The sequence below is a fragment of the Falco naumanni genome, chromosome 2, assembly GCF_017639655.2.
Source record: "Falco naumanni isolate bFalNau1 chromosome 2, bFalNau1.pat, whole genome shotgun sequence".
In the NCBI taxonomy this organism is placed as follows: Eukaryota; Metazoa; Chordata; class Aves; order Falconiformes; family Falconidae; genus Falco; species Falco naumanni.
The window spans coordinates 32,113,396-32,139,765 of record NC_054055.1 but is presented as its reverse complement, the minus strand read 5'-3'; the positions used below and the strand labels follow the sequence as shown (position 1 = coordinate 32,139,765).

The window sequence follows — 26,370 nt, the reverse complement described above, 5'->3', positions numbered from 1 at the left end:
AGTGTCATTGCGATTTACACAGGCACATTTTGAGTTTTGTCCCTCCTCTAGCTCTTTTTCACTTGCTTACTTTTTTTTCAAACTTGAATTGCAGTAACAATTTTTTTCAAACAGGATTTGAAAGATTTTTTCCCCTGCTTTGTTTTTGAATAAACTGAATTTATTTCTTGACATTACAGGTACCTAGAATAATTAAGAAGCAACATTACACCACAAGGTTTGCAGTGACACTGCAGAAATAGTACAGATTTTAAAAGACCGTTTTATAGAATGTACCATGCAGCTGTAGCATGTATTGTGCTGTGTTTTACAAGCCACTGAGTAACAACGTACATATGAATCTTGTCTTTCTGGAAGAAAACAGTAACAAACTTTATTATACCAAATTAAGATTGTTTTGCTTTTTAAGCTTTGACCTAAACACACAAGCAACAGCATTAGTTCAGCTCTGGCAGGGCTGTAGTTGGTCTTTTGTTAATCTGTTCATCAAGAGTCAGCATTTTTTTAAAGTTAGAATAATGTTTTTTTGAACTGGTGTATTTTTTGCTACATTGAAGTCAAAGATACTGCATAGTTTGCTTTCTGAAAGGTGTTTAAAAATAAGATTTATATTTTTTTTTAATTTTCTAGGACTTGTGGCCTTATTTATTTGGAGCAACCTAGTAGTGAGTAAGTTTGAGTTTCTCTTTGAGTGTTTGTCAAGATGTAAAATGTGTCAGCATTTTATCTTTTACGTTAAGATTGACTGAAGTCGTAGTATGTTGTATGTTTAATGGGGATTTAGTGTGGACTTTGAATTTCAGTGAGATGATGAGGGTGGCAGAAATGAGATATATATTTGATCACTTCCTCCATGAAGGATCGCCACCCAGTGGCAGGTGTCTCAGCATGGTGGAAAGGAACATTTGGAGAGTGAGCTTCCTAATCGCGGCAGCAAATGAGTGGATGAAAAGGTGCCTTAGCAACTCCCAAATGAGCTTGAATTCATGCTGTGACTGGAGAATAGGGCGTTAGTCAAAGGCATAAGAGAGAAAACAACTTGTAACTGTTAAGTGAATTACCTGCATTCACTTGGTTTTCCAAGGACAATATAGATATTTCCTGATTCTTGAATAGCTTTACAGAGACTTACATAATTACATAGGGAATGGAGTGAGATTATTAATAAACCTAACTATATGGGACATGTTACATGTTGTCTTAAATTGTTCCATAGACTGAAGCATGTTTTTATTACATTATTATTACAGAACTGTTAATGCAAAGTCTTTATTTCTGTGTCTCTGCAGGATTTCGGCTGAACTCAGTTCGGTATTAGTCCTAAAAAATTACTGGATTACTTTTTTGCTGGCAAAAGGTGAGTTCTGATTAAAAGATAGTTATTTTAATAAATACTGTTGAGGTGGTTTTATGGGTTTGTTTTAAATGTCCAGTATGAAACTAGCATCATTATTACATATATACATAGTATAGGCCTGGAGTGTTTTGATTGTGTGGCTTTTGTAACTACTTAGTTAATATTTTCTTTTTTTAAATGTAATTTGGCTATTCTTTTCACTGGTAGTACTTCCTGCATGTAAATATATAAATATTGTTCAGCTTGCCAAGATATTTTTTTTTTTTTACTTTAAAGGTTGGTATTCTGTATTTTAGTGTATTCTGTGGTGCTTTATAGTCTGCCAGTATTTTAATAATGGGTGATTACCTGAAAAGACTGGCAGATTTTTTTTTAAATAGGCTTTATATATATCATATATAAAATCTATAAATAAAATAAATAATACTAAGTCCCTGAGATTGTTCTTTGAATGCTACAATTCTTCCTTGAGAAGCAGAAGTTCCACTTAAAGCTGAGTGATGAAACAGTTGTATTAGTCCTTGGAGTCCTGTCTCATTGCACTACTGCAAGAAGAACTGAATTGTGTATCATAATTGCTACTTACTCCAGATCTGTTATCACTGAAGTGTACACATCTCTGCCATCAAAACTGGTCTTGGATCAGCTGAGCTTTTGTGGAGCTTTTTTCACTGGAATTCTCCAAGTATAAGCATAAAACAAAACCCACAAAACTTTTCTAGCCTGCCTTTTCATTGAGAATAAGGAAAGCTAAAATTTACCAGCAAATAGTTGAAGTCACAGGAGAGCTTGAATGATGCTTGCTCATTCTGATAGGAAATAAATACAAAACCTGCATGTGTAAATAGAGCACAGTGTAGTGGTCTGTAGCTGTTTGGAATCACTATTGACTTTCCAAACTTTTTGTGGTGATGCATGCCATCATGGAGCGACCCCATGGATCTTCTCTGGCTGCTGTTCATAATTTGGGAACAGCTGGAATAATGTAGTTTAAAAAGTGCTCTTCATGCTCATATTTGTGTGACTTTTAAGTTATCTCATATAAATTTGACAGACTGAGCATGTAGTGTGAGAGCACGTCTTGAATTTCTTTTCACTATATACCAGCAGCTCCTCCTTTCTGAACACAAAGCTAATGGAAGACCACAAAAACGGAAGGTGAGGAAGAATTGCACAGAAATAAGATGTACATGTAGGTAAAATAGTCTACACAGTTACTCCACTATAGTAAAATGCAAAGGAAATCAGGAAGGAGGGCTGAGAGGTAAGAATTCTTTGCACAGTATATTTATATATATGGTATATCTAAAGCAACAAGCCTCTTGGGCACCATGTGATTTAAAATGAATAGCCTTTAAAGAACACTGGCATCCTGTGTGATGCTTTCTGAATTCTGATTGTAGTGTTTTATTAAGTCGACTTATTTTATTTTTTCAAAATTACTTTTAAGTCAAACATCTTACAGAGGTTTTCTTTACCTTTTTAAATGTTTGCAGGTAAAGTGTTGCAAGTGGAAGATGACCTGGTGATTTCTTTCCAGTTGTTGCTGTGTGTCTTAGATTATTTTATCAAACTGTCACCTCCTGCTATGCTCAAGGAACCATACAGTAAGGATTTTAGTTCCGTATTCTCTAAAGTAGAAAGTAAATTGGTTAAATTTCTATTAGAGTCATGCTGCCATTCATAATTAACATAATACAACTTCTTAAGCTTATTAAAAGGGGCTTAGTTCAATTTAGGTAATCGCGAACCTGGATTAAATTATCTGAAAGTGGCAGTGTATGTCGTATAATTTTTTTTTTTCTATTGCTACTATCCATTTGCTATGTCCTTTGTGCATACAAGTTGTTCAGGGGCTTGTTAAAACAGTGGTTTTACTTTGGTAAACGAATTGCAGCTTCTGAATTGATGATGACCAAGAACTATTATTGAGGTTTGCTTTGAGTTACGAAAGGAAGAGATAGTGCTATGACTCTGTTACTGCATTGGCGTATAACAATATGATGACAACAGAAAAGTACAAGATACTGAACTATACAGACATTTAAAACAAATACACGCTGGATAGAAAACCTAATTGCAGTGGTAGCTCAAAATAAAATGGTAGAGGTAAAATGTAGATAGCTTAGCTTTTATTACATCCCCTTTGGTCTTAACTAGTATCTCTATTTTAAGTAAAAGAATATATAATGTGTCTTCACTATAGAAACTTCTGTTCCGCAGTAATTTTTTGTACATTCAGTTTTTATACATAATACCTGGAAAAGCTCCCTAAAAAGGTAGAGAAAGTAAGTGTTTATAGTAACTTTCAAAGATAGGATTCTATCGCTGTTGAATACTTTCTTCTGCAAGCTATGGAATCAATATACTGAAGTATTTGGAGACACAGTGTGTAGAAAACAGTTTTTTTTATACTGTTTTTTTTATCCTCTGATGGGTTTGGATGTGGTGCTCAGAGTTCAAGGAGTGTCTGGACAATGCTTTTAGTCATGTGATTTAGTTTTAGTAGTCCTGTGAGGAGCAGGTAGTTGGACTTGATGATCCTTATGGGTCCCTTCCAACTTGAGATACTCTATGATCCTAGGATTTATAGCCTAAATCTACTTGCTTTATTTCTTTTGTTTCACAAATAAATATCCACTTGGGTTATAACATCATAGAAGATGTATTCATTACTATATTCTTTAAATTCCATGTTTTGGAGGATATTTATCTGACATAGTAATTATTTGTTGCAAGTAAGAACAAATAACCTCACTTTTACTCTAATGCCAATGCAAATAAAGGGTGGGAGAGGATGGGCTTTTGGCAAGCAAGTGCCTGCCTTCCTCCTGTACCATTCTGAATTTAAATTTGTCCTTCATAGCAGGACAGGCATATGCTACTGCTTATTTCATATGTTATAAAGCAGGTCTTTTTCTAAGAACACTGAACTGAAACTACCGGGTTTTGAACTCTGTTTTTAAAGGGTTTTTTTAGTGAAACTGTGAAGACTACGAGCTCATTATTGGAAAAAGTTTGGGTTTATGCATTGTATTACTGTATTTTGAAAAGAAATGCTACCACTTCAGACTGAATTGCAAACGTGGGTATCACATCGCTGTCATACATATAAAACATTCGATTTCTAACTTGAAGCTGTGTGATAAGTGCAGGTGCTGTGTAAACTGTCGAAAAGCGCTTCATTCTTTTAGCAAACAACACAATGTATTGTTCAAGCCCACGTGACCAAGAGGCTTCACATTGTGCTGAATGATGTCAAGCTTTATAATCTGACTAAGGCTGAGGGGATTAAAATGCAACCACTCGAGCAGTGTAGTTTGTCAGACTTTTTCAGAACAGTTATCAAATACAAATGAGGTTACAGATGAGAACAGCCTGCTGGTTCGAGTGTCAGTTTTAAACCAACAACGTTTAATGATCTTAACATATGTTATTAATATCATTCATGTTTCAAGCTGACGATATTGAAGCCATCTACTTTGAGCTTAACAAAATGGAATCTTTTTACCTCGTTGAATTAAGGTTTTTCAGTATCTTCTTCAAGGTGAACTTACTTGTTCCTGCTTGTTTGCCTGGGGGTATTTGGAGAAAGGAAAAATCCCCTGTAGGACTGTATTGCAGGTTCCCACCAGCACTTAAGGCCTGCATTGACTTTATTAACCTTCAGACACGTAAAGTGAAGTTATTCTTTCAGCTCCTTGTTTTACACTTCTGTAAAAATAGAAATAATACTCATCTGTGACAAGACAAGGCTTTCCTGGCTCTGCGAAACAGATGCTGCTTATTCAAAGCTACTTTAAAAACCTTGCTATTGCATTCCGTGTTGAATAGCTTTTTAAAAACAAAATGTCCAAATACTGATACAGGACTTTTAAAAATTAGATTTATTTTTGTGTATGTTTTCTGTAATGAGGGTTTCTTACCCAGCTGAACAGATGAAAAAGGAAATACTTAAGAAGAGGACCTGAAAAATCATATAAAATTTTAAATTTTTAGGTTTAAAAATTTAAATATCTTCTTTCTTAAGATGGCTCTAACTTTGTGATGGGTTCTAACAATTTTTCCAGAGTCTGCTGTGACTGCAGTGACTGTTAATGGTTCAGCTCGAACTCCAAGAAGAGGTCAGAACAGGAGTACACGGACTTCAAAGCAAATTGATACCGATACAAAAGTTATTGAAGTCCTTTGTAAAGAGCATGATTGCAATTTAGATGAGGTAAGCCTGTGTTTTAGAACCTGTTTGATCTTGCTGCTAAACCCCATCTGGAATATGCATTTATTTCAGTGGTCATCTTAAATTTCGATACTTGTGCCTGCTTAATTGTTCTGTCATCCTCGCATTCAGTAGCAAAGGTGTTCTACCATTCTGTAATTTCTCTAGTAGGTAGTTTAGAAAAAAACCCAAACCAAACAAACAACACACTCCACACCACCCCCAAACAAGCCCTTTGGTATGGGTGATAACTTTGCTAGGGAAAATGAACTGTGAAGAATGCAGTACAATTTTATAGGCTGATCACAGTGTGTGGCATGTGGATGCAGGGCTGCTCTGATGGGGTTTTGCAGCTGCATCCCGTGATGAGAAAATGTACACAAGTACATTGCTTCTGTGTGGGATCTTAAAGATCTCATTCCCCTTTCCCTTCACTGATAAACATATTTCTGTGTGAAAAGGACTGATTTTTTTTTTTTTGAATATCCAAACAGATGATGGAAGCAGAAATACAAGAGGGCTGGGAAGAATGCAGTTTTTTCCAAGTTTAGTCATTTAATGTTCCAACACTGGATTATGCTCTGCATGCTTACATATCACTATGTTTTGGATATATAAACAATTTCACTTGTACTTTATTGAAAACAAAACACAGTGTATTACAAAAATGTATAGTTTAGTTTCTTGAATCTAAGACATGAAAGTAATGTATGCATGACTGCCTTATACATTGCTAATGTTATGTTTTTTTCTTCTTTTAGGTCAAAAACGTGTATTTCACAAGCTTTATTCCTTTCTTGAATTCTGTGGGTATTGTAGCTGCAAATGGACTACCAGAGGTAATTGGAGGAATTTAAGACAGTTCAACAACGGTTTTTACTTCATGCTAAATCATTTAAGATTCCCCTTACGCATCAATGAAGTTCTAATAGGTTCTCCTAAAATCATCTAGAAACAGACATTGTTTTTCAAGAATGTGTCTTAGCAGGGATTCCAGTATTCATGGAGTATATTTAGCTTTCACATTTGAATTTTATTAAATTAATTTCCTGAGGCTGAACCAGTGCTTTTGCTCAAAGTGAAACACGACATAAGAGTTACATATCCACAATCTCGGTGAGGCCATTAGTCTAAAATTATTACAATATCAGGTGTCTGAAGTCAGTCAATAAATATATATAGCCTTAAATTACAGAACTTAATTTAAATTATAATTGAGACATGTTACTGTAGTCATTTTGGAGAGATACCCAAAAATTAGACTCAGTTTCACAGCTGGCAGAGTTTGGACTGCTGTGTTCGTGCAGAATTACTTTCATCTGAGTTACAGCCTGGCTGCAGCAGACTACCTCTATGCAGTGGCATGCAAGAGTGTACCTTAGTAGGTAACTTCTTGCAATATATTTACGTTAATAATTCCTAAAAGAGTAGGTTTAGCTGTCTGTTGCCAATAGATGCGTTAACCTGAAAATAAGCAGTTCTGAAGCTTATCAGACTGAAGGTCTGCGAGGTTCAGCCCAGTATATATTCTGTTCAGTTTCATAGTGTGTTGGGTGGGGGACAAAATAAGAGACCTGCTAAAGATCTTAATCCCTTCCAAAATGAATTTCAGGATATCAGTAGTCTGTTTAAACTTTTTTGTTTATGGGTATAGCTGGGAAGCCCTGTGTGAACTTCTAGGCAAAGGTCATTATGCAGCTTAATCTCAGATTAATGAGTGTTCTCATCCAAGGCTGCTCAATTTAAGCATAGTATCAAAATTAGCAGTCTAAGACTCTGCTGATGAGAAATCTATAAAATGTTGCATTTGAAGAAAAATCCAGTCATATGATCCTTGCTTCTGAAAGTTCAGTGCCTGAGGGGATGTTCTAAAACAAAGCAGAAAGTTACAGCTATTTTTCAGAGGTAGCCAGTTCACGTATGTAATTCAGCTACCCTTCAATCATAGCTGAGCTCATCAGTACAATAGCTAGTAGTATGGGACACTGAAATTTACTTTCATTGTCATAAAAAACTACTGAGCTTTTGCTAAATTTTAACGTTTCTAAAGTCAGAAAAGCTTTTGAGGCTTAATGTTAGTATTTCATTTGTTTTTACTGTTAGTATTTCATTTGTTTTCACAATGTGTTTGATGGTAAGGCTTTATAAACTGATGAATAGATTGATTCAGAACTCTTGTTTTTGGCTGAAGGTTTCTTCCCAGTTAGCCTGATACAGCCATTTTGTCTGAGCTGCTGTTTTTTGCAGTGAGAATCTGAATTTTCTAAAAATCCATGAAATACTGAAATATTCTGGACAAAAAGAATGCATAAACCATTAGGAAGATAATGAAAAGATGATAAACTTTTTAAATAAAAAAAGATAGTGATAATAGGAGTTGAAAGATAATCTTTGATTTCATAGTCCTGATCTCAAGGTTTTAACTCTGGGATCAGTTTGGAGCAAATTCATTTAGCAGTGGTAAGAGAGGATAAGGAGCGAAGCTGTGTAGGAGGTATTTGCAGCTTGCTTTTTCTTGGGAGTGGGAGGGACTAATTTGGGTTCATATGCACTGTTGCCTGTTTTTCCAGCAGGAATTTGCCGGAGCACAGCATCATTTAGCATGTTTAAGGGCATAGGAAACAGATAATTGAGGTGATTGCTTACTTCTGCAGGAGCACAGCAGCACATTTGAAGTGGAGGCTAGTATCTGGCCCTGATAAAAATTTTCCAGACTTGTAGTTAATTTAGTCACTCAAAATAAAAATATAAAAAAATCCACAACCAAAACCCAACAAACTTTTCCATGCAAAATGAAGTCATATCAATATGGATCTAATCAACTGACTTTTAACAGTAACATCAAAAATGACAATGTGGATATGAAATAATGGTCTATGTTTTTGTAGTCATAGGCATGTCTCAAGAGCTACACCAGTACAGATATTAATATGACATGAGGAAAATTCTTAAACTCAGAACAAGAGTTGAATTCGGGTCTTGGCCTTCATCTCCAAACTAGCAGAGACAGGGATTGAGCCAGTTGTCCGACAGCTGTTCTAAGAACAATCGTTTTACATTTCCTGCTGCTGGAGACACCCCTTCTTTCTGGAACGAGAGATATAAAAGCCTGGAAGTGTTAGTTTGATTTGCAAGTCTGTTTCTCCCACTCTAGCTGTTTTTAGCTCTTTTACAGTGTCAAGACCTACATTTCTTCAGAAAAAAAACCCTCATGATCATGGATTGTTTTCTCTTACAAAAGATTATCTTTGTGTGTGGGAACAATAATTTTCCTCTGGGTGTGTTTCAGCTGCTGTTAAAAAGTGGCTTTGTGAGCTCCAAGGTAATTAATTCTCTTACCATTTCAGCATGGTATTAATGAGGTAGGACTAGCTTACATTATTCAGGAAATTGTCAAACTTGTTCCTATAAAATAAAGTGTTGAATTTTTTTTTTTTTCTTCCAATGTTCTTTGAGGTTGAGGTTATCTCAAAACAATATAACGAGCTGTATCTCAAAAACAAAGACATAGATGCAAGATTATTTCTGGATCACGATGAAACTCTACAGCCTGATGTCATAGCATGGTAATATTTCCATTTACTGCTTTCATTTTATAATAGAAAATGTGAACTTGCATTGTTTTCTGCCTCCTCATGTTATAAATGCGGATCTCTCTGTCCTGTTGACCTCTAATGTTTATAGTTCAGGAAGGTATTTGTGGCATTGCCAGCATTGCTTTATATTATCCTTAAATAATTAGAAAACATATGACTGTGACTCAACTTAAAATGCTTTGGAAGCTCTGCTTTAACTCTTACTCTGTGCAAGCCCCATTTGTCCAGGGGAAACTGAGGAATCGTGAGGAGGAGGCAGAGGCCATGTCATGCCCGTTGGTTAGATGTGCCTGAGGCCAGCTGCCAGCTGCCGTGGAATAGCTTGCTTGCGTCCTCCCTGCCTAAAAGATTCTCCTGCCTAAAACCACGTGGTGACATTAGGAAGCTGCCCACTGGGAGTGGCCCTCGGCCCATTCTGACTTCTGACCCGTACCCATGAGTTCTTTGGGTGATGGTAGCCTGCACGGGACATAAGTGTGCCGTCGATGGTTTAGCCAGAGCGAATGGTCCGGTGTGCTGGCACGCTGCCTGGTGTTGCTTGGTAATATGGGAACCATGGGCCTGCTGAGCTGCAAAAATGGCCAGAGGGCTGGGGCGCCTCTCCGGTGGAGACGGGCTGAGAGCTGGGCTTGTTCAGCCTGGAGAAGAGAAGGCTTGGGGAGACCTGGTTGTGGCCTTTCAGCTCTTAAAGGGGGCCTATAAGAAAGATGGGGACAGGCGTTTTGGCACATCCTGTTGCAATAGGACAAGGGTTGTAATGGTTTTAAACTAAAAAAGGGTAGATTTAGACTAGATATCAAGAAGACTTCTTTTTACAGTGAGGGTGGTGAAACACTGGTACAGGTTGTCCAGAGAGGTGGTAGATGCCCCATCCCTGGAAACATTCAAGGTCAGGCTGGACGGGGCTCTGAGCAACCTCATCTAGCTGGAGATGTCCCTGCTCGTTGTGGGGCTGGGAGGGTGGGGGGTTGAACTAGATGACCTTTAAAGATCCCTTCCAACCAAAGCTATTCTCTTGTTCTATTTGATTATTTTTTTTTTATCATTCACTGAAATTCCAGTGGTTCCTGACAGTTCAGCATTTTTGTAACTTGATGTGAGTCTGTGACTTTACTAGAAAAATACATTCGTTACAATTGGATTAAAATGGAGCTAATACTAGCTGTAAATATAAATTAAGCTGTTTATGAATGGAATTCTAGAGGGGGGAAAAAAAAAAGTTGGAAAGGAACTTTGGAGGTCATCTAGTCCAACATCTTAATCAAAGCAGATCTACTTGGGTTTTTAAATTACATTGTTCTAACAGCTGGAGTGGTTGGGCATGTAGCTCTTCTAACAATCTGTTCCACAGTTTTCAGATTACAAGTCTTTATAGAAAACATACTTTTTTTGAATTACATTAGTTCTTCATAAGTTTATTTTCCATTTCTGTAGCTCACAGTTGGAGAGGACACCACTAAAAAACAATCCAGATGAGGAACTTAATCTTATACTTCCACAGACTCCTGTTCGGTATGAGTTTTTCTTTTAAAAGCTGTGTTCTTTTGTTTAATATCCTAACTAGAAATATTCCTCTTTAGAGCAGTTATTTTAACTTTAAAGCAATTGACTTTGAGGATTTTTTTCTTTCATAAAACAGACTGTAGTCCTGGTCACTAATGATCACTGAGCATGTACTGAGGGGGTGCTGAATGCCCTCAGCTCCTATTGAAGTTGGAAAACAGAAAGCTTTTTATTGAGTTGTTGAAGAAGTGCAAGATGTCTGTAAAATAGATTACTGTATTTGTTCTTGTGAGAATGCAACTTCATACTTCTATGGTAGTAGTTTTGTTTGTTATACATCCACCTTCCTTTCCAATTTCCACTCTAGCTCTGTATCTTCTGGCTTCCTTCCCTGGTACCAAATTGTATATGCACACACATTTCTTCTGCCATGATCTTTTTCTTAGTATTGTTTTTTCTGTATGGGAAGATTAACATTTCAGAGTACCACCATACTTTGGTCTCTTGGGAAAATGAACAGATGTGGTAGAAATGTGGTATTAATTGGAGATTGATCTACAGTCAAATGCAGAAGAACTGCAAGCTTGAATTCAGTTAACAAAGGAAAGGAGATTTGCATGTAACATTTTTCCCTTGTGCCACACAGTTGAGTTTTTTGACAAAATCAGTATGCTTTTGCCTGATGGCGCTTGGAAATTCCTGGACACTCAAGAACGATCCAACTGTGTTACTGAAATGCCGTGTGCTATGTGGACAAACAGTAAGCATCTGCACAGGCAGTCATTCTTAAGGTATCGGGTTTAATAAAATCAGACAGTGAAGTTCTTGTTCCATGGTTGCTGTATAAATACCTTTCATTTTAGCGTGCTGTGGAGGTGACAGAAGTTAAGATATTATTACTTCAGTTTTCTCCAATGAGTAAAATAATTTTTGTTTTTATTAAAAATGCTTCTACAGCGTTTATATGCTTGTAGAAGAATGGATTGGGCACTGGGCTTGTGTATCTGCTATACATCTACCAAATGCCGTCTGTGGAAACTAATTGTTTTCTAGCCAACAGAGCAGCAAGGTTCTGAAAAACTGCTTCTTAAAAAAAAAGACATGCAGCTGAAGAGAGATATTGATCAGTATATGGAAGAACTTTTAATGACCTGTGACTGTGAAAGGCTTTATTTGATTGCCTTAGTAGTCCCTTTTAGTCATATGCTTCAAATCTTTAACTGTCAGTGATGCTTTTTTACCCATAAAGGCAAGTTTGCCTTTCAGTTCCCAGATTGAACGTGCAGTATCAGGAACTAGACTATGTACAACATGCAGTCTATATAACAAGAAGGTCATTGACAACAAACCCCATTTTTGACAAATACGGGTAACTATTGACACATTTCAATTATACTGGAATTAAAGACCTCTAATGTTGAGAAAGAAGCATGATTGAAGTTCTTGACATGGAAGTCTTACTAAGAAAGCTGGGGAGTACCACGTTTCTGCATTGCTAAAAATTTGAAATGTGCTAAACCAACTTTGTTCTTGAGAGGAAGTCTAGTGGGATACTTAGATTCTCTCCATCTGCACTTGGGCTGTTCTCTTGAGTTTTCCAAAACTGATGCCTTTTAGAGACGGTTCGTGTGAAGACTTACTCACCAGCAGTGACTTGGGCTGTAGAAACTGTTTTTCACAAAGCCACAGCAGTGTCGCTAGATGGCAGTAAACCTTTGAGCACCGGCGTGGAGCGAAAAGTGTATCGTTAACTCGCTGTGCATTAGAACTCCTTGTAGGTTGTGTTGAAAACAGCATACTTACTACTTTGAATCTTCTTATACTGTCTTCTTTCTGGACTTAGACACTTGGGCTCTGCTCTAAAGCCCCCTGAAATTGTTGAGAATCTAGTACTTTTTATCAGTGGATTTGTATCTGGTTGTTTATATAGAATCATATAGTTTGGAAAAGACCTTTAAGATAATGAAGTCCAACTGTTGACCCAGGACTGCCAAATCCACCACTAAACCATGTCCCTAGGCGCCACATCTGTGCATTTTTTAAAACACTTCTGGGGATGGGGATTCTGTCACATTCCCTGGGCAGCCTGTTCCAATGCTTGACCACCCTTGCAGTGAAGATATTTTTCCTAATACCCGATCTAAACCTCCTCTGGTGCAACTTGAGGCCATTTCCTCTTGTCCTATTGTTTTTTATTTGAGAGGAAAGATCGACCCCTACCTACCTACACCCTCCTTTCAGGTAGTTGCAGAGAGCGATAAGGTCTCCCTGAGCCTCCTCCTCTCCAGGCTGAACACCCCCAGTTCCCTCAGCCGCTCCTCACCAGACTTGTGCTCCAGACCCTTCACCAGCTCTGTTGCCCGTCTCTGGACACGCTCCAGCACCTCTATGTTACTCCTGATTTGATAGTAAATAGCAAAGGCAGAACAATACATGATATCCTCAGAAGCTGGATATGTGGGCTGTTTAGATGCTAGCTCTTGTGTCTGTTTATCCCGTATGATGAGGGCATTACTGTTCTTATTTTCCCACATATGGATAGTTCAGTCACCTCCTGGATAATTCATGCTATTTGAGAAGAGGCCATGTTCTGTTATCTTAACATAATGATCCCGAAAGTCATGAAAAATGTTTGTCATCAGTATTTCAGTCCTAGAACAGAAACTGAAAAATGCTTTCTTCAGAGAGGTACACACTCACCCTAAAAGGCATTTAACTTTGTGCAATAAAACCCAGCATCCTATGCACTTGTCTTCAACATATTCTTATTTCTTTAAATTATTACAGCTTTTCTGAAATACTACTGTTACTTTGGGTTAGCTTTAGTTTTCTACATTAAGACGTTGGATATGGATCAATGGTTATTACTTGTGGCTCTGAATCTGGTTTTAGCAAGAAAATTCTATGCATTAAGTGTAGATAAAAACACTTTTGATGTCATTGGTTTTTTTTGTTTGATTGGTTATTTTGTACTTGTAAACTATTGCTAATAAGTTCATATATGGAGGCATACCTCAATACTTGATGTTCTTCTGGACCTGAAACTTGAGTGTTTGGGGGACTGATGGAGTCTATACACTAGAATAGGCAAATCTCAGACCCATGCCATTCTTGACTGATGAGTGATTTTGGAACATCACTTGCAGCAATGAAAACCAGAATGAGGTTCAGGCTTTAGCCCATGGCAAGGCTTTCACTTCACCAGAGACAGGCTTATGTCTTCAGGGGAAAATGATAAAGGGAACAAACAAGGACATAGGATCATAGAATAGTTTGGGTTGGAAGGGACCTTTAAACGTCACCTAGCCCAGCTCCCCTGCAATGAGCAGGGACCTCTCCAGCTAGATGAGGTTGCTCAGAGCCCTGTCCAACCTGATCTTGAATGTTTCCAGGGATGGGGCATCTACCACCTCTTTAGGCAACCTATTCTCGTGTTTCACCACCCTCATCGCAAAACATGTCTTCCTTATATCTAGTCTAAATCTACCCTTTTTTAGTGTAAAACCATTACCCCTTGTCTTATCACAACAGGTCCTGCTAAAATGCTTGTTCTCATCTTTCTTATGAACTCCCTTTACATACCAAAAGGCTGCAATGAGGTCTTCCCAGAACCTTCTCTTCTCCAGGCTCAATAACCCCAACTCTCTCAGCCTGTTTACACAGCAGAGGTGCTCCAGCCCTCTGATCACCTTCGTGGCCCCCCTCTGAGCTTACTCCAACAGGTCCATGTTCTCCTTATGCTGGGGGCCCCAGAGCTGGAGGCAGTACTGCAGGTGGGGTCTCACAAGAGCAGAGCAGAGGGGGAGGATGACCTCCCTCAACCTCCTGGTCATGCTTTTTTGACACAGCCCAGGATAGTGTTGGCTTTCTGGGCTGTGAGCGCACATTGCCAGCTCATGTCCAGTTTTTTGTCTGCCAGCAGCCCCAAGTCCTTCTCAGCAGGGCTGCTCTCAATCCCTTCATCCCCCAGCCTGTATTGATACTGGGGGTTGCCCTGACCCAGGTGCAGGGCTTTGTACTCATGAGGTTCCCACGGGCCCACTTCCTGAGCTTGTCCCAGTCCCTCTGGATGGCATCCTGTCCCTCAGGCGTGTTAACTGCACCACTCAGCTTGGCTTTGTCTGCAAACTTGCCGAGGGTGCACTTGATCCCACTGTGTCACTGATGAAGGTATTAAACAGTACTGATGCCAATCCAGACCCCTGAGGGATACCACTTGTCACCAGTCTCCATCTGGACATCGAGCTGTTGACTGCTACCCTCTGGGTGGAGCCATCCAACCCATTCCTCGTTCGCTGAACAGTCCCTCCATTAAATCCATAGCTCCAGTTATGGTGTGTGAGAGTGTGTCAAAGGCCTTACAGAAGTCCAGATAGACAGCATCTGTCGCTCTTCCCTTGTCTAATAGTGTTGTCACTCTATCATAGAAGGCCGGTAGGCTGATCAGGCAGGAGTTGTCCTTGGTGAAGCCGTGCTGGCTGTTTCGAATCGCCTCCCTGTCCTCCGTGTGCTTTAGCATAGCTTCTAGGAGGATCTGTGCCATGATCTTCCCAGGCACAGAGGTGAGACTGACAGGTCAGTATTTTCTTGTGACTGTCATACTTTACTTACATCTTACTTATCACACTTGTGAACAGGTGACTTGAAACATAAAAGCTGTCTTCGTTTACTAGTCTTGTGTCTTATTTTTCTACAAAAGCCAAAGCGTTTTCTTTTTGTTGGGAGTTGCTGGATTTAACTGAATATTTTTCACGTAGGATTGCAGTTCCACCATTTTACCGCTTTTAAAACTGCTTGTTTGTGTTTATTACTTAATTCACATTCTTTTGGTTATTTACTTATGGGCTGTAATCATTCAAATAATTAAATTATTAGATAAATTAGATTATTAGAATTCACAATGGTTAACAAAGTACAACAGTTTTTTCCCAGCAGGTTGTTTGATAACTGGGGCAAGAACTAAAATATATTTTTTTCTTTTGTAGAATTGCTGTTCGATTTCTGGAAAACTGTTATGCCAACATTAATGTTTATTATGCATTTTATGCATTGTATTTTTCCAGAGCTGCAATGAATAACATTCAACAATTGATTATGATTTTAAACTCAGCAACTGATAAACCATCGGATACTCTCATCACATACTTCAATGTAAGTGACTAGAAGGAAGATTTGTGAAAGATTCTTGGAATTATCACACAAGTAGAATATACATTTGTAGATCTGATGCACATGTTTTGGGAAACTCCTTTACTAACAACTGTTTTTTGAAGAGGTACATTTTAACTGGGATGGTTTAAATGCAATTACTCTTTTTAGAAAGCACTTCTAACTGATGCATACTAGAACCTTAAAAGTTCTTAAATAATTTTTGTTACTGCACTAAATAGTAAGATTTATTTGTGTATGTATCAGGTGGAAAAAGAAGGGAATATAAAAGAGAGACAACAAAGAGAAGGAGCATGTACTCACAGGATTTCATGTCTACATCCAGCAACTTAAGCATATTTCTAAATTTAAAGACATTAACATCAATGTTACTGTAAGCTGTTAGCATATTAGCTGGGTTAGTTGCAGCTGGTTGCATGTGAGACATGAAGTTGTAGTTACTGGAAATTGTTGAATGTATATGATGATTCTCTTTCTTTAAATACTCCTATGTATGAAGAGAGATGCTACAAAGTGAAGCAGGACTCATATGATGAAATCATTAAAATGTTTTTGAAGTAAAATGTTCTTTCTTTGCCTTTCCTTCCTCTGTCCTCCTTTCTGTACTCCATAGAATTGCACAGTGAATCCTAAGGATGGTGTCCTCAAAAGAGTGGAAAGTCTTGACCGCATTTTCAAAAAGAAATTTGCTGAAGCAGTTGGACAGGGATGCGCTGAAATTGGCTCACAGGTAACTAGCACTTTGGTTGAGTATTACTCATTTGGACTCTGTTGATACTAGCTAATGTGAGATCTGACTTACGGACTGTCCTTCAGCACAGATCAATAATGGTAGAAAGTAACAATATTGTATTTAACCATGGGAATGGAGTGGCATTTTTTTCTAAAGCACTGTAAAGATAATATTCAACAAATTATTCTTCATATATAAGGAACAATAGGAACTGGGTGGAAATATGTGGGAAATATATTAATGAAGAAGGGGAAAATGGCACAATACATTTAGTGAAACATATTTGCATTTGTTAAGGTAACGTCCTAGAACTGCAGAAGGTGACTCACTTCCTTATGAAATCAGTGGGCCAGCTGTGCTTCCAACAAGGACTTTAGAAAACAAATCCAACCACATTTGTACTTGACAGTATCCTGTCTGTCAGCCTTGCTTTTTATCTTGTTAGCTGTGAATCAACATAAACACTTGATTAAGTCTTCATGTGGTTGAGTTAGTCACAAACCTTAGTAGCCTTTGAGGCCTCTCCAGTGCTTTTGGCACATGGAACTGGGGGCAATGACTTCTTTATTGTGGTTCTTCCAAAAAATGGAAATGTTCTGAGTTGTTAAAACTCAGAGTCTGCATATTGTAGTCTGTTAAAACTTCTTGTAATGTTCTTCAATTTCTTCTTTTTTTAACAGAGGTACAAGCTTGGAGTACGTCTGTATTACAGAGTAATGGAGTCTATGCTAAAGTCTGTAAGTTTAGTACTGGTAGCTTAGTACTGTCACTGTATTTACAAATACAAACAATATTCACAAGTTTGGTCTATTTCAGGAGGAAGAGCGCCTTTCAGTGCAGAATTTCAGGTATGTGCCCCTAATTGTTATTGAAGTCTTCTATTTTAGTGTTAGGACAAGTATTAATAACTTTCTTTCTCCTTAGCAAACTTCTGAATGATAACATCTTCCACACATCTCTTCTGGCGTGTGCTGTTGAGGTTGTCATGGCGACATATGGTAGTAAGTTGAATCTAAAGTCCTAAATAGCATTGTTTTTTATTGATAATTATTGCCATTTTTTCTAACACGTGAAGTAAACAGCAAAAAATAAAAAAGTGCTTGCTGAAAGTTCTGAACTAGCAGTGATTCAATAAATACAAAAAAGAAAAAACATCAGAAGTGAAAGAATGTAGCACTCCTGACAATTTTAGTCTGTTTTCCTTGCAGGAAATGCTTCACAAAGTGATGGTACCAGTGCTGAAACAGACTTGTCTTTCCCGTGGATACTTGATGTATTTGATTTAAAAGCTTTTGACTTCTACAAGGTGATTGAAAGCTTTATTAGAGCGGAGCCAAGCCTAACAAGGGAAATGATAAAGCATCTAGAACACTGTGAACATCGAATTATGGAGTCGCTTGCGTGGCAATCTGTAAGTAATGTTTTAAACTAGTATTTGTCCTTATACAGTGAGCACATCTAGAAAAAGGAAGTCACGCCTAACTGTCAAATAAGTTGTGGTCTTGCTGAGATTTATTTCTAGCAAAATAAGTTACAAGAGCAAAACAAGCTTGTTTTTGGAAAAAAGGAGTACATAAGAGGAAGAAGGTGACATAGCTCTGCTGATTTATGTGATTGTAAGCCAACATCATCTTACTAGTCTGGCCTGAATCATAAGGGTAATACCCTTAAACGGTATTTCGGTGTCAAAGACAAGGCAATAAATTCTGTGCTTTTATTTGTAAGTTAATTTTTGTCCAGTTGCTATTCCCACTTGGCAGTAGGGCCTTAGTTCTATGCATCTGATATGTTTGTTAATAGTGCTTTAAAATATTGATTCACATTGTCCTTTGTGCTTCAGTCACTTCGGTATTTTTGGATACCATTAAAATAGAATGCTGGCAGTTGGCATGTTTTTTAGGCTGGATCTTAATAAATCAAGCATTGTTTCTTTGAACACTTGTTACATATAAGCCGAAAGTAGGCTATTTATGGCACAAAACAGGAGGCTATCAAGACAGGTAAGTTTGACCAGAGAGACATAAAGAAACTGTTTAAGAGCCTATCCCATATCAGTTCTGGGAAGTTTAAAAAACATGGTGTGCTGTAGCTGATGGGTAGTTTAATTTTGAAGCAAGTTTTTCTTTTCAGGGTAATCTGTATTTGGTTTGTGTATGACTTCAGAGTGAAAAATTTAGTTTTCTGGTATGGGTGATACTCTACCGGGCTGTGCGGTTATACTTCTGGATTCAAGGAGGATTGTTGTGCCTGAGCAGTGAGTGCCCCATCCATGTTCAGCGTGCTGACTCAGGGTTGTATGACAGCAGTTGCCATGCTTCAAGCTGAGTCTAGTGGACCAGCTTGTACCAGCCAGCTCTTGCCACTGGATTTTCCTTGCGGGCAAAGTCAGTGGGCACATGTGGCGCTCTGAATAGGCCCTGTTACAACTGACTCTTCCACTGGGGGAGCCAAGACGTGTGTATCCAGCTCTATGCTCATTACCACAGCACTGTAATGTGCCCCAGGATTTCTGGTGCAGTGCTATAGCAGCTGTACCAGAGTGTAAATTTTTCCCTTTATAATGCTTTTGCATGTTTGTGTGTTGTCTTGGGAAATGCACATGGTCTTTCCATAGCTGTATTAATTTCTTCATGATTTTGCCATTCTCTGAATAATACCACCTGAAAGCATGCAAGAGCTTACAGAAACAGGGAAAGTAAGGCAGTGATTCAAGAGGCAGGCAATATTTTAAGAAGCTTGCAGGCCTATAAAAAGTGCTTACTTGAGAGTTGTAACACTCAGAGGACAAAAGACAGAGGTACAGATTCCAAAGTTTGACTCTACAAGCAAAACGTGACGCCTGGTACCTTCTGCAAACCAGTTTGAAGTCAGCTTACTGATCAGCAATAAGCCATATCTACCAGTTTCCACCCAGTAATTCAAGCACTGCATGCAGATAACCTGATTTGGATTTGGGCTTTCAGACTGGAAAATCCAAAGCTTTGCATTTTCAAAAAATACAGGCGTAGTTGCAGGCTTTTGTGAAATAAATTGTAACATCATCAACAAGCACAGGATTATTTTCTGTTTTCTGAGTGCTCTGTTTGAATGCATTTTACTGTGTTGAATCTATCTTCTTGAGTTTCCAGAGGTATGTTTGGTACTGTTTTGGGGTGGCTGATATAGCTGATTTGAGTGTTAGTAGAATAGTTCAGGTGGAAGGGACCTAGAACAACCAGCTAGTGCCACTGAGGTATGTGGAGTGGAGCGCAGTGGAGGGGATAAAAAGAAATGTGCAGTACAGCTATCCAAGGGCCTTTCCGCTTCATTGACCTGTGCTTCATGTCTCACCTTGATGTCCCCAAGTGCATGACAGCGTGCAGTCTCCTGCTGCCAGGGGTTTGTTGGCGGTGGGCAACAGCTGAGGGACAGCTACAGGCAGCCGGAGCCTGTGTGCAGGCACCCTGTGATTCTGCACTGGCCTCCGTTGCCTCCAGCTGGCCGTGAGGGAAAAGCTGTGAGGTGTAAGCAGCAGATTGCATAGCGGTGGCTCAGGAGACGACTAGTAGTGGGACATTATCTATGTTCAGATGTCTTGCAGGGACTGTGGGCCACTGCAGTGAAAGACCCGAGGCCCGTACGTTATAAGGCTGCATGTAGAAATATAAAGCCCTGAGTCCTCTAGTGCAGAAAATCCACCCATGCCTCCCATCTAAATATTGGCTGGTTTAGTCTGAAAAGTGTAAGTTATTAGCAACAGGAGAAAAATGCTTCCAGGGCTGACTTGCAAGGCTGTTGAGGTCAGATGTCCCAGACAGGTTTAGATGGCGAACGAAGGAGTGGTATTTACCGTATTCTTTTGCAGTTCATTACCTGCATATTGTCTCCATGTAATGGTGTACAAGATTTACGTAGTGTCTGCTTAATTTCTAATTCCCTGAAGAAGGGGCAGGCAATTAGAGAAGTGTTCATAGCAGGAGTAGCTCATACTAGTATATCTCTCTTACCTGCAAACACTCAATAAAGGAGGAGAGGAAAGCCAGATGACTTCTGCTTAGTCATGAAGAGTATCTCACCGTAAGTGATTGCTTTGGGTTAATCTTAAACTACTTGATAATCCAAAACAGATGGAATCTCAAGAAGGTTCAAGTTTCCTAATACAGTTAGAGAATGTATTTTTTTTTTAAAGTGTTAAAATGTAGGGAATTGAAAAATACGGGATGAGTAAAGCTTATGCAAAAAAAAAATTCTAGCTTGGTAAATAAGAATAAAAACCTTTGAAAAAATGTTTATTTATAAATATTTGCATAATGCAACTTGGTTTCCTCCAGTTATTTGCCATGATTTTTTGTTTTGTTCTTACCTTCCCCCACAGGTAGTACATTTCATTACAGGGCTTGTCTGCTCTTTGGAAAGTCAGGCCTGTATTTATCCAGTCTTTCCTCGTTCTCCTGACTGCTCTAGGAATCAGGATTTCAGTATGAGATTTAGAGGAACTGAGCAATTGAATACAGAATAGCTTGAATTTATTTTAGTTTTACTTGTCACAGAGCTTTTGTGAGGAAAACTGCCTTGCATAAGTTCTCTGAAGAAAAGAATCTTAAATGCATCTGACCTTTATTTGACTTTGGAGGCTGTATTGAATGAATGTGAAGGATTCTGTTTCTTAGTACCTGAAGATAATATATCACTCCTTTGCTAGTCATTGTGAATACATTTATTGCTTTTGCATAGCTAGCTGATTTAGTCATCTGTGCTTGAAGAGGAAGATGAAACTTTTCTAGGTCATCCTTTCTTTTAACAAAAAAAGCATAAGCACGCAAAATAAAGGGTGGAAAAAAGTTGAAGGTTCCTCTCAATAATTCTTAGTTTTGAAAAGGGGCAAGTGTTCATACTGAGTAAATCATGTGGAAAGTACTTCCTTTTCCTTAAATCTTTATTGAACCCTGAAGGGAGAAGCGTCGTTTATCCACTCAAATATTATTTACCAGTGAGGTTATGGTGCTTCCAGATGCAGATTATGTGGAGATCAGTTCAGAATATGTTAATAATACTACATAGTTTTTATTAACAGAATAGAAATAGACTGTATAATATTCTTTTTCTACTGTAGAACATTTGTGCTTCATCTCACTACAGTATTTTGGGCACTATTTTAATTTCACAACTTTATTTAAAGGGAACTGAAATTATTATAGACTCAAAGATGTCTATAGCCTTTGCTTAATTTTTAGCATAGTTGTATAAGTAAGATATAAACTTTGGCATGGTTAAAATCTGTTTCCAGGAAGTGGTGGAGTCACCATCTTGGGAAGTATTTAAAAGATGCGTAGATGTGGTGCTTAGGGAAATGATTTAGTAGGGGACTTGGCAGTGTTAGGTTAACAACTGGACTCAATTTTAAAAGGTCCTTTCCACAGAATAAATGATTCTGTGATTCTACAAAAGAGATAGTTACCAGCCAGCCTGGGATTCATGCTCAGTCTTTTCCATAGTTCTGTCAAACTGGTCTCTCTTGTGGCAAGCCAAAAAAGTAATTGTTTTGAATATCAAATTTGAAAATCAAATGAATTTGAGTTGTTTTGAAGGTTGTGTGAACAAATTCCGGCATCTGAACTTCCCTTAGAGAAAGCCCTGTCAACTGCCATGTCATGTATTTGACTAAAGTGTTGCTGCTTACTGGAGTGTGTTGAGAAGAAACAAGGAAGAGCAAGGTTTTCAGCGTAAGCAAATCAGATACAAAATCTATCGACTTTCATGGTCTATTTTAAGAGTGATATAGCTGTAATATCTGAAATGCATTTGTTTCTGGGAACAGGCTGACTTAGGTTTGGTGGATTTTTTGCTGGCTCATTTAAGAAAGCAAACACCTATGGAGTATCCATCTTTGCTATTTGTGTCTGCAAAGCAACCCCAGTTCTGTTTCCCCTCCTCTCATTGTGAGCTTGCATTCTGCTCATAAGCTGTGAATGGGGAGGAACAAGCAAGGTATTAGATTTCTTTCATAATGCTGCATAGAGAATATGCTTCCTGCAAATGCCTTTTCACATGTACAGTAGGTGAAAGAGTGGGGAGCGTACATGTTCTAAATCATCCCATTTGGCATACTTAAAATAGTTTGGGCATTGCTACAAAATACCGCTTCTGCAAGCCAGCCTTGTGTGGGATGTCAGAGAAGAGGTGTGTGAAGCCCTTCTGCTTTGTCAAGCTTCAGCTGCCCAATACTGAAGTAATGAAAGGGTCTTGTTCTGCTTCACGGGAGTTGCAGACCAAATGCAACCTTGTCCAAAGATGAGGCAGTACATGCCAGCCCTGTATGGCAGGTTAGAGAAAGCACAGCCACACTTTCCTGGTTAGCTCTGCGGAGGGTAAAAAGCTCCGTTGTTAACTTGTTAACTCATCCATATGAGTGCCAGGAGTCCAAGGGATATTAATTCCTCTTTGGACTGCAGTTTTCAAAGGTTGTGTGGTAGCTTTTGCTGTTAACAGGGATGAGAGGCAGCTGCACCAATTTCCACAACCCCCACAACAGCCCAGAACAGAATGGGGAGTTGCACTGTGGTGGGCTAAAGGAGTAATTCACAGTCTGGTTTGCTCAGTTAGCTACAACTGTGGGTTTTCGGTGTTTGTTTATGTGTGAGGGACAAACAGATGTTGAACCAAAGTAATGATTGCACTACAGCTGTTGACGCTGTAGCCTTATTTGATTGTATTGCTCTTTAACACTTGCTATCCTAATCAGTATTTGTATTTTTCAAAGGAGAAAGAAACACCAGTATTGATTTCTGTTGCGATTTAGAGTTGTAGTGTGGTTTGGAGTGTTAATGACTGATGCAAGATAAAGATGGCTCTACAGGGCTGCCTCTCTTAATGGTTAAAAGTTGATTAGAAGTAGACAAGTGTGCTTTGCTTTATTCATAACTTCTTCCCTGTAGCATTGCCTAAACTGTGCTTCCTAATGCTTCTCCTTTATCAGCTCCCTCTTCTCTGTGTTTGTTTTTTTTGTCAACTAAACATCTGCAGTGAAATCTACAGTACTGTTTCATCACGTGTCGAATTAACATGACTCAGGGTTTGCAACAAGTATTTGTCAACTAACTATGCAGTTAATATTTATACTCAGATACCTCATCCCACACCAGAGACTTCTGTTGGTTTTAAATTATGCAGCTCATTGTGGCAGAAATGCCTTTCTGAGGAAAATCATGTATTCCCAAAGAATACATTTTATTGCATAAATATGACAAACTCACTGAGCTGGATTAACAGCAGACCTATTTTGATCGTGCAGCAGGGAGAAAGATATTAAACAAGTATGTTTAAGTTGGACTTGGCAGTGTTAGGTTTATGGTTGGACTTGATGATCTTAAATTTAGATTTCTAATCTAAATGATTCTATGATTTGCTTAAAAAGTGTTAGACAAATCCAGGTCAGTCTAAAGCTGTAAGAAGTTACGGGTAAGCAAGTACTCCTTAGTCCTTTGGTGTGGTACAAGCTTGACTATGCAGTCTCCTGGTCTTTGATTGTACAAGGACACGGTTATGGAGCTCACCATACTCAAGTGCTTAGTGCCCATTTTCTCACATGCAGTGTACGATTTTAAATGAGGTTTCTGTGCTCCTTGTAAGGAGGAATTAAGCGTCTAGGAATGGGAGTTGATGTATTTTCCTGTGGTATGTATCCTTCTCAGTAGTGTTTTCTGTTGTTTATGTCTGAAGTCCTACACCTCTACTGGAGTTAGGTGTCTCCATGCAATTTGAAGTCTTGTCTTTGATTTCGATATCTTAAGTAATTTCCTTTAAATCTGGACGAAGTAGGAATGGTGATGCAATCAACATTTTATACAGTGGGGTACTGGATAAATATTTTACTGTTGTATTAAAATAATGACACTAAAACCTTGTTGAAGGACCGGGTATCGGGACTGCATCTGTTCTACTGACCTCTAAGGGACAATAGTTCAGGCTTGAGTATTGCCCCACCGTCATCAGTGGTGTTCCCTGGCATGTTTTGGCATGTGTCAGCAGTCCTCTGGACAACGCCTAGGCAAAATTTGGGGCATGATGCAGCTCAGGGACTATTTTCAACTGCTGGCATGGATTAGAAGTTGAGAACGTTCAGCTGTGTGGGTGCAAGCTGTGCTTTGCCGCTTGGCCTCAAGGCCTTGGGACTGGCCATGGCTTGTTGTGTTACCAGCTACAGATGTAGTTGTGGGTTCAGCCACGAGTGACTTCAGCGCTGGCAAATGAGTCACGCGTTCCTTTACTGTCTTTGCTCTAGGCTCCAGGAGCTGTATGTGTTTCTGCACGGCAGCCGGTTTCTCTTTGAATGGCTAGTGTGTGTCAGACATACTCTTTCCATACCTACTGCGTTTGGCTTTCCTTAGATATGGGAATACCTAATTTGTGAATGAGGGACAGCCTTAGGCACAAAAAAACGCTCAGCTTATCCAGAACGATATTTGCAAACACGGTCACTGGCAGAATAAGAACTACATAGGGGACTTCACCGGTGTAAAGACGGGCAGCTCAGGAATTGCAGGCATCAGATTGCTCTTGCAGACATCACTTATGTCCTGTGATCTTCTGGATTTTAGGCACCTAGTATCCTGTCTCAGCATGGAGGTTGCTGTGGACCAAGATTTTTAATGTGGAATTTTATAGGGTTTTTCATACAGGGGGAAAAGTGTGCTAAGGGTCACCGAACTATGCCATTTCACATGCTTGCCACGCTCCTTTCAAAGAAGGAGCGTTAGGACGGTGCAGCTTTAACCTTAAAGGAGGAACCGAGAATTGATTTGAGGTTTTCTGTCTGTACATACTAAATATATTTCTGCTTGCATCGTGAGTGTGTTCCAGAAGCGTGTGTGATGAGAGGGAGGTCACTGCTACCACTGCTGCTTGGCGTGATAGTGCTAAAGGATCACACTGGTTCTGCTGTGTGTGCTCTTTTTTTTTTTTTTTTTTTTTTTTTTAAGGTCATGAATTAGCTCTGACACTTCAGTTGCCACAGCTGTGGCTGGTAATCCTTCTGTGATTTTTGCCTTTATCATACAAGGCACATTCTTAGAAGTCTGTAAGATGGTTGCCTTTTGGGTATTTGTGAATACGCCATATAATATCATATAAATACAAACATATTTATATATGTTTATATGCTTTTTTAGTTTGAGCATATATACACACACACACACTTTTTCAATAAATGCATAAATAAAATACATGAGTGTTTCTCCCATGCCCTTGTACTCCTGAAGAGTTTCCTTTTATGAAAATCATGCTGTGCTTTTTGAAGCTTGAAACTTTTATCTGAATGATAATCTTCGCTGTCTGCACCATCACTTTGAAAATCTTCCCTGCCACTCCTATTTATCGTGAGGATGACTCAAGCTGTTTTTCAGGCTTGGGTGTTACAATCCAAGCAAATCCTCTAGGCTGCTGGAAGAGAAACCAGAACACATAAAGCTGAGGTCCTGTGTTTCCTGCTTTTGTCTGTGTTGGCAATGTATTCACTTCTTGGTAGGCACGCACTAAGTGTACAAAACACTCGCTAGGGTTGTAAGGTATTGGCTGTGTTAGCACAGTATTAATGGATTTATCTGTTGCAGGTAGACCAAGTCAGCCCAACCCTTAAGATGCTATTTTGATTCAAGTACAAACACGACTGAAAGGATTACCTAAGGCACAGCAACTATGTGGAGTTTTCATTCTGTGAAATTTGGATGCCGATTTTGATTAAGGATTTAAGTTTTCCTCTACTTCATCTACTGCTTTAAAGTAGAGTTTCTCTTAGTAGGGGAATGTGAGTCCTGCATTG

At 38.8% G+C, this 26,370-nt stretch overlaps 1 protein-coding gene across 3 annotated transcripts in view; it reads left to right on the top strand.

The window, feature by feature from the left end:
* The window catches only part of RB1 (RB transcriptional corepressor 1), an 84,001-nt gene that overhangs the window by 13,042 nt on the left and 44,589 nt on the right, over positions 1-26,370 (top strand). The window contains exons 5-17 of one of the 3 annotated variants that reach the window (XM_040583841.1): positions 631-669; positions 1,290-1,357; positions 2,854-2,964; positions 5,428-5,576; positions 6,335-6,412; positions 9,030-9,139; positions 10,604-10,681; positions 15,736-15,823; positions 16,455-16,571; positions 17,255-17,311; positions 17,415-17,422; positions 17,499-17,575; positions 17,783-17,985. In XM_040583841.1, the coding sequence (XP_040439775.1) occupies positions 631-669; positions 1,290-1,357; positions 2,854-2,964; positions 5,428-5,576; positions 6,335-6,412; positions 9,030-9,139; positions 10,604-10,681; positions 15,736-15,823; positions 16,455-16,571; positions 17,255-17,311; positions 17,415-17,422; positions 17,499-17,575; positions 17,783-17,985 (1,183 nt within the window). Of the gene's footprint in view, positions 1-630; positions 670-1,289; positions 1,358-2,853; positions 2,965-5,427; positions 5,577-6,334; positions 6,413-9,029; positions 9,140-10,603; positions 10,682-15,735; positions 15,824-16,454; positions 16,572-17,254; positions 17,312-17,390; positions 17,423-17,498; positions 17,576-17,782; positions 17,986-26,370 lie in introns of all 3 variants that reach the window. The other 2 variants (XM_040583840.1, XM_040583842.1) reach the window with 2 other exon arrangements.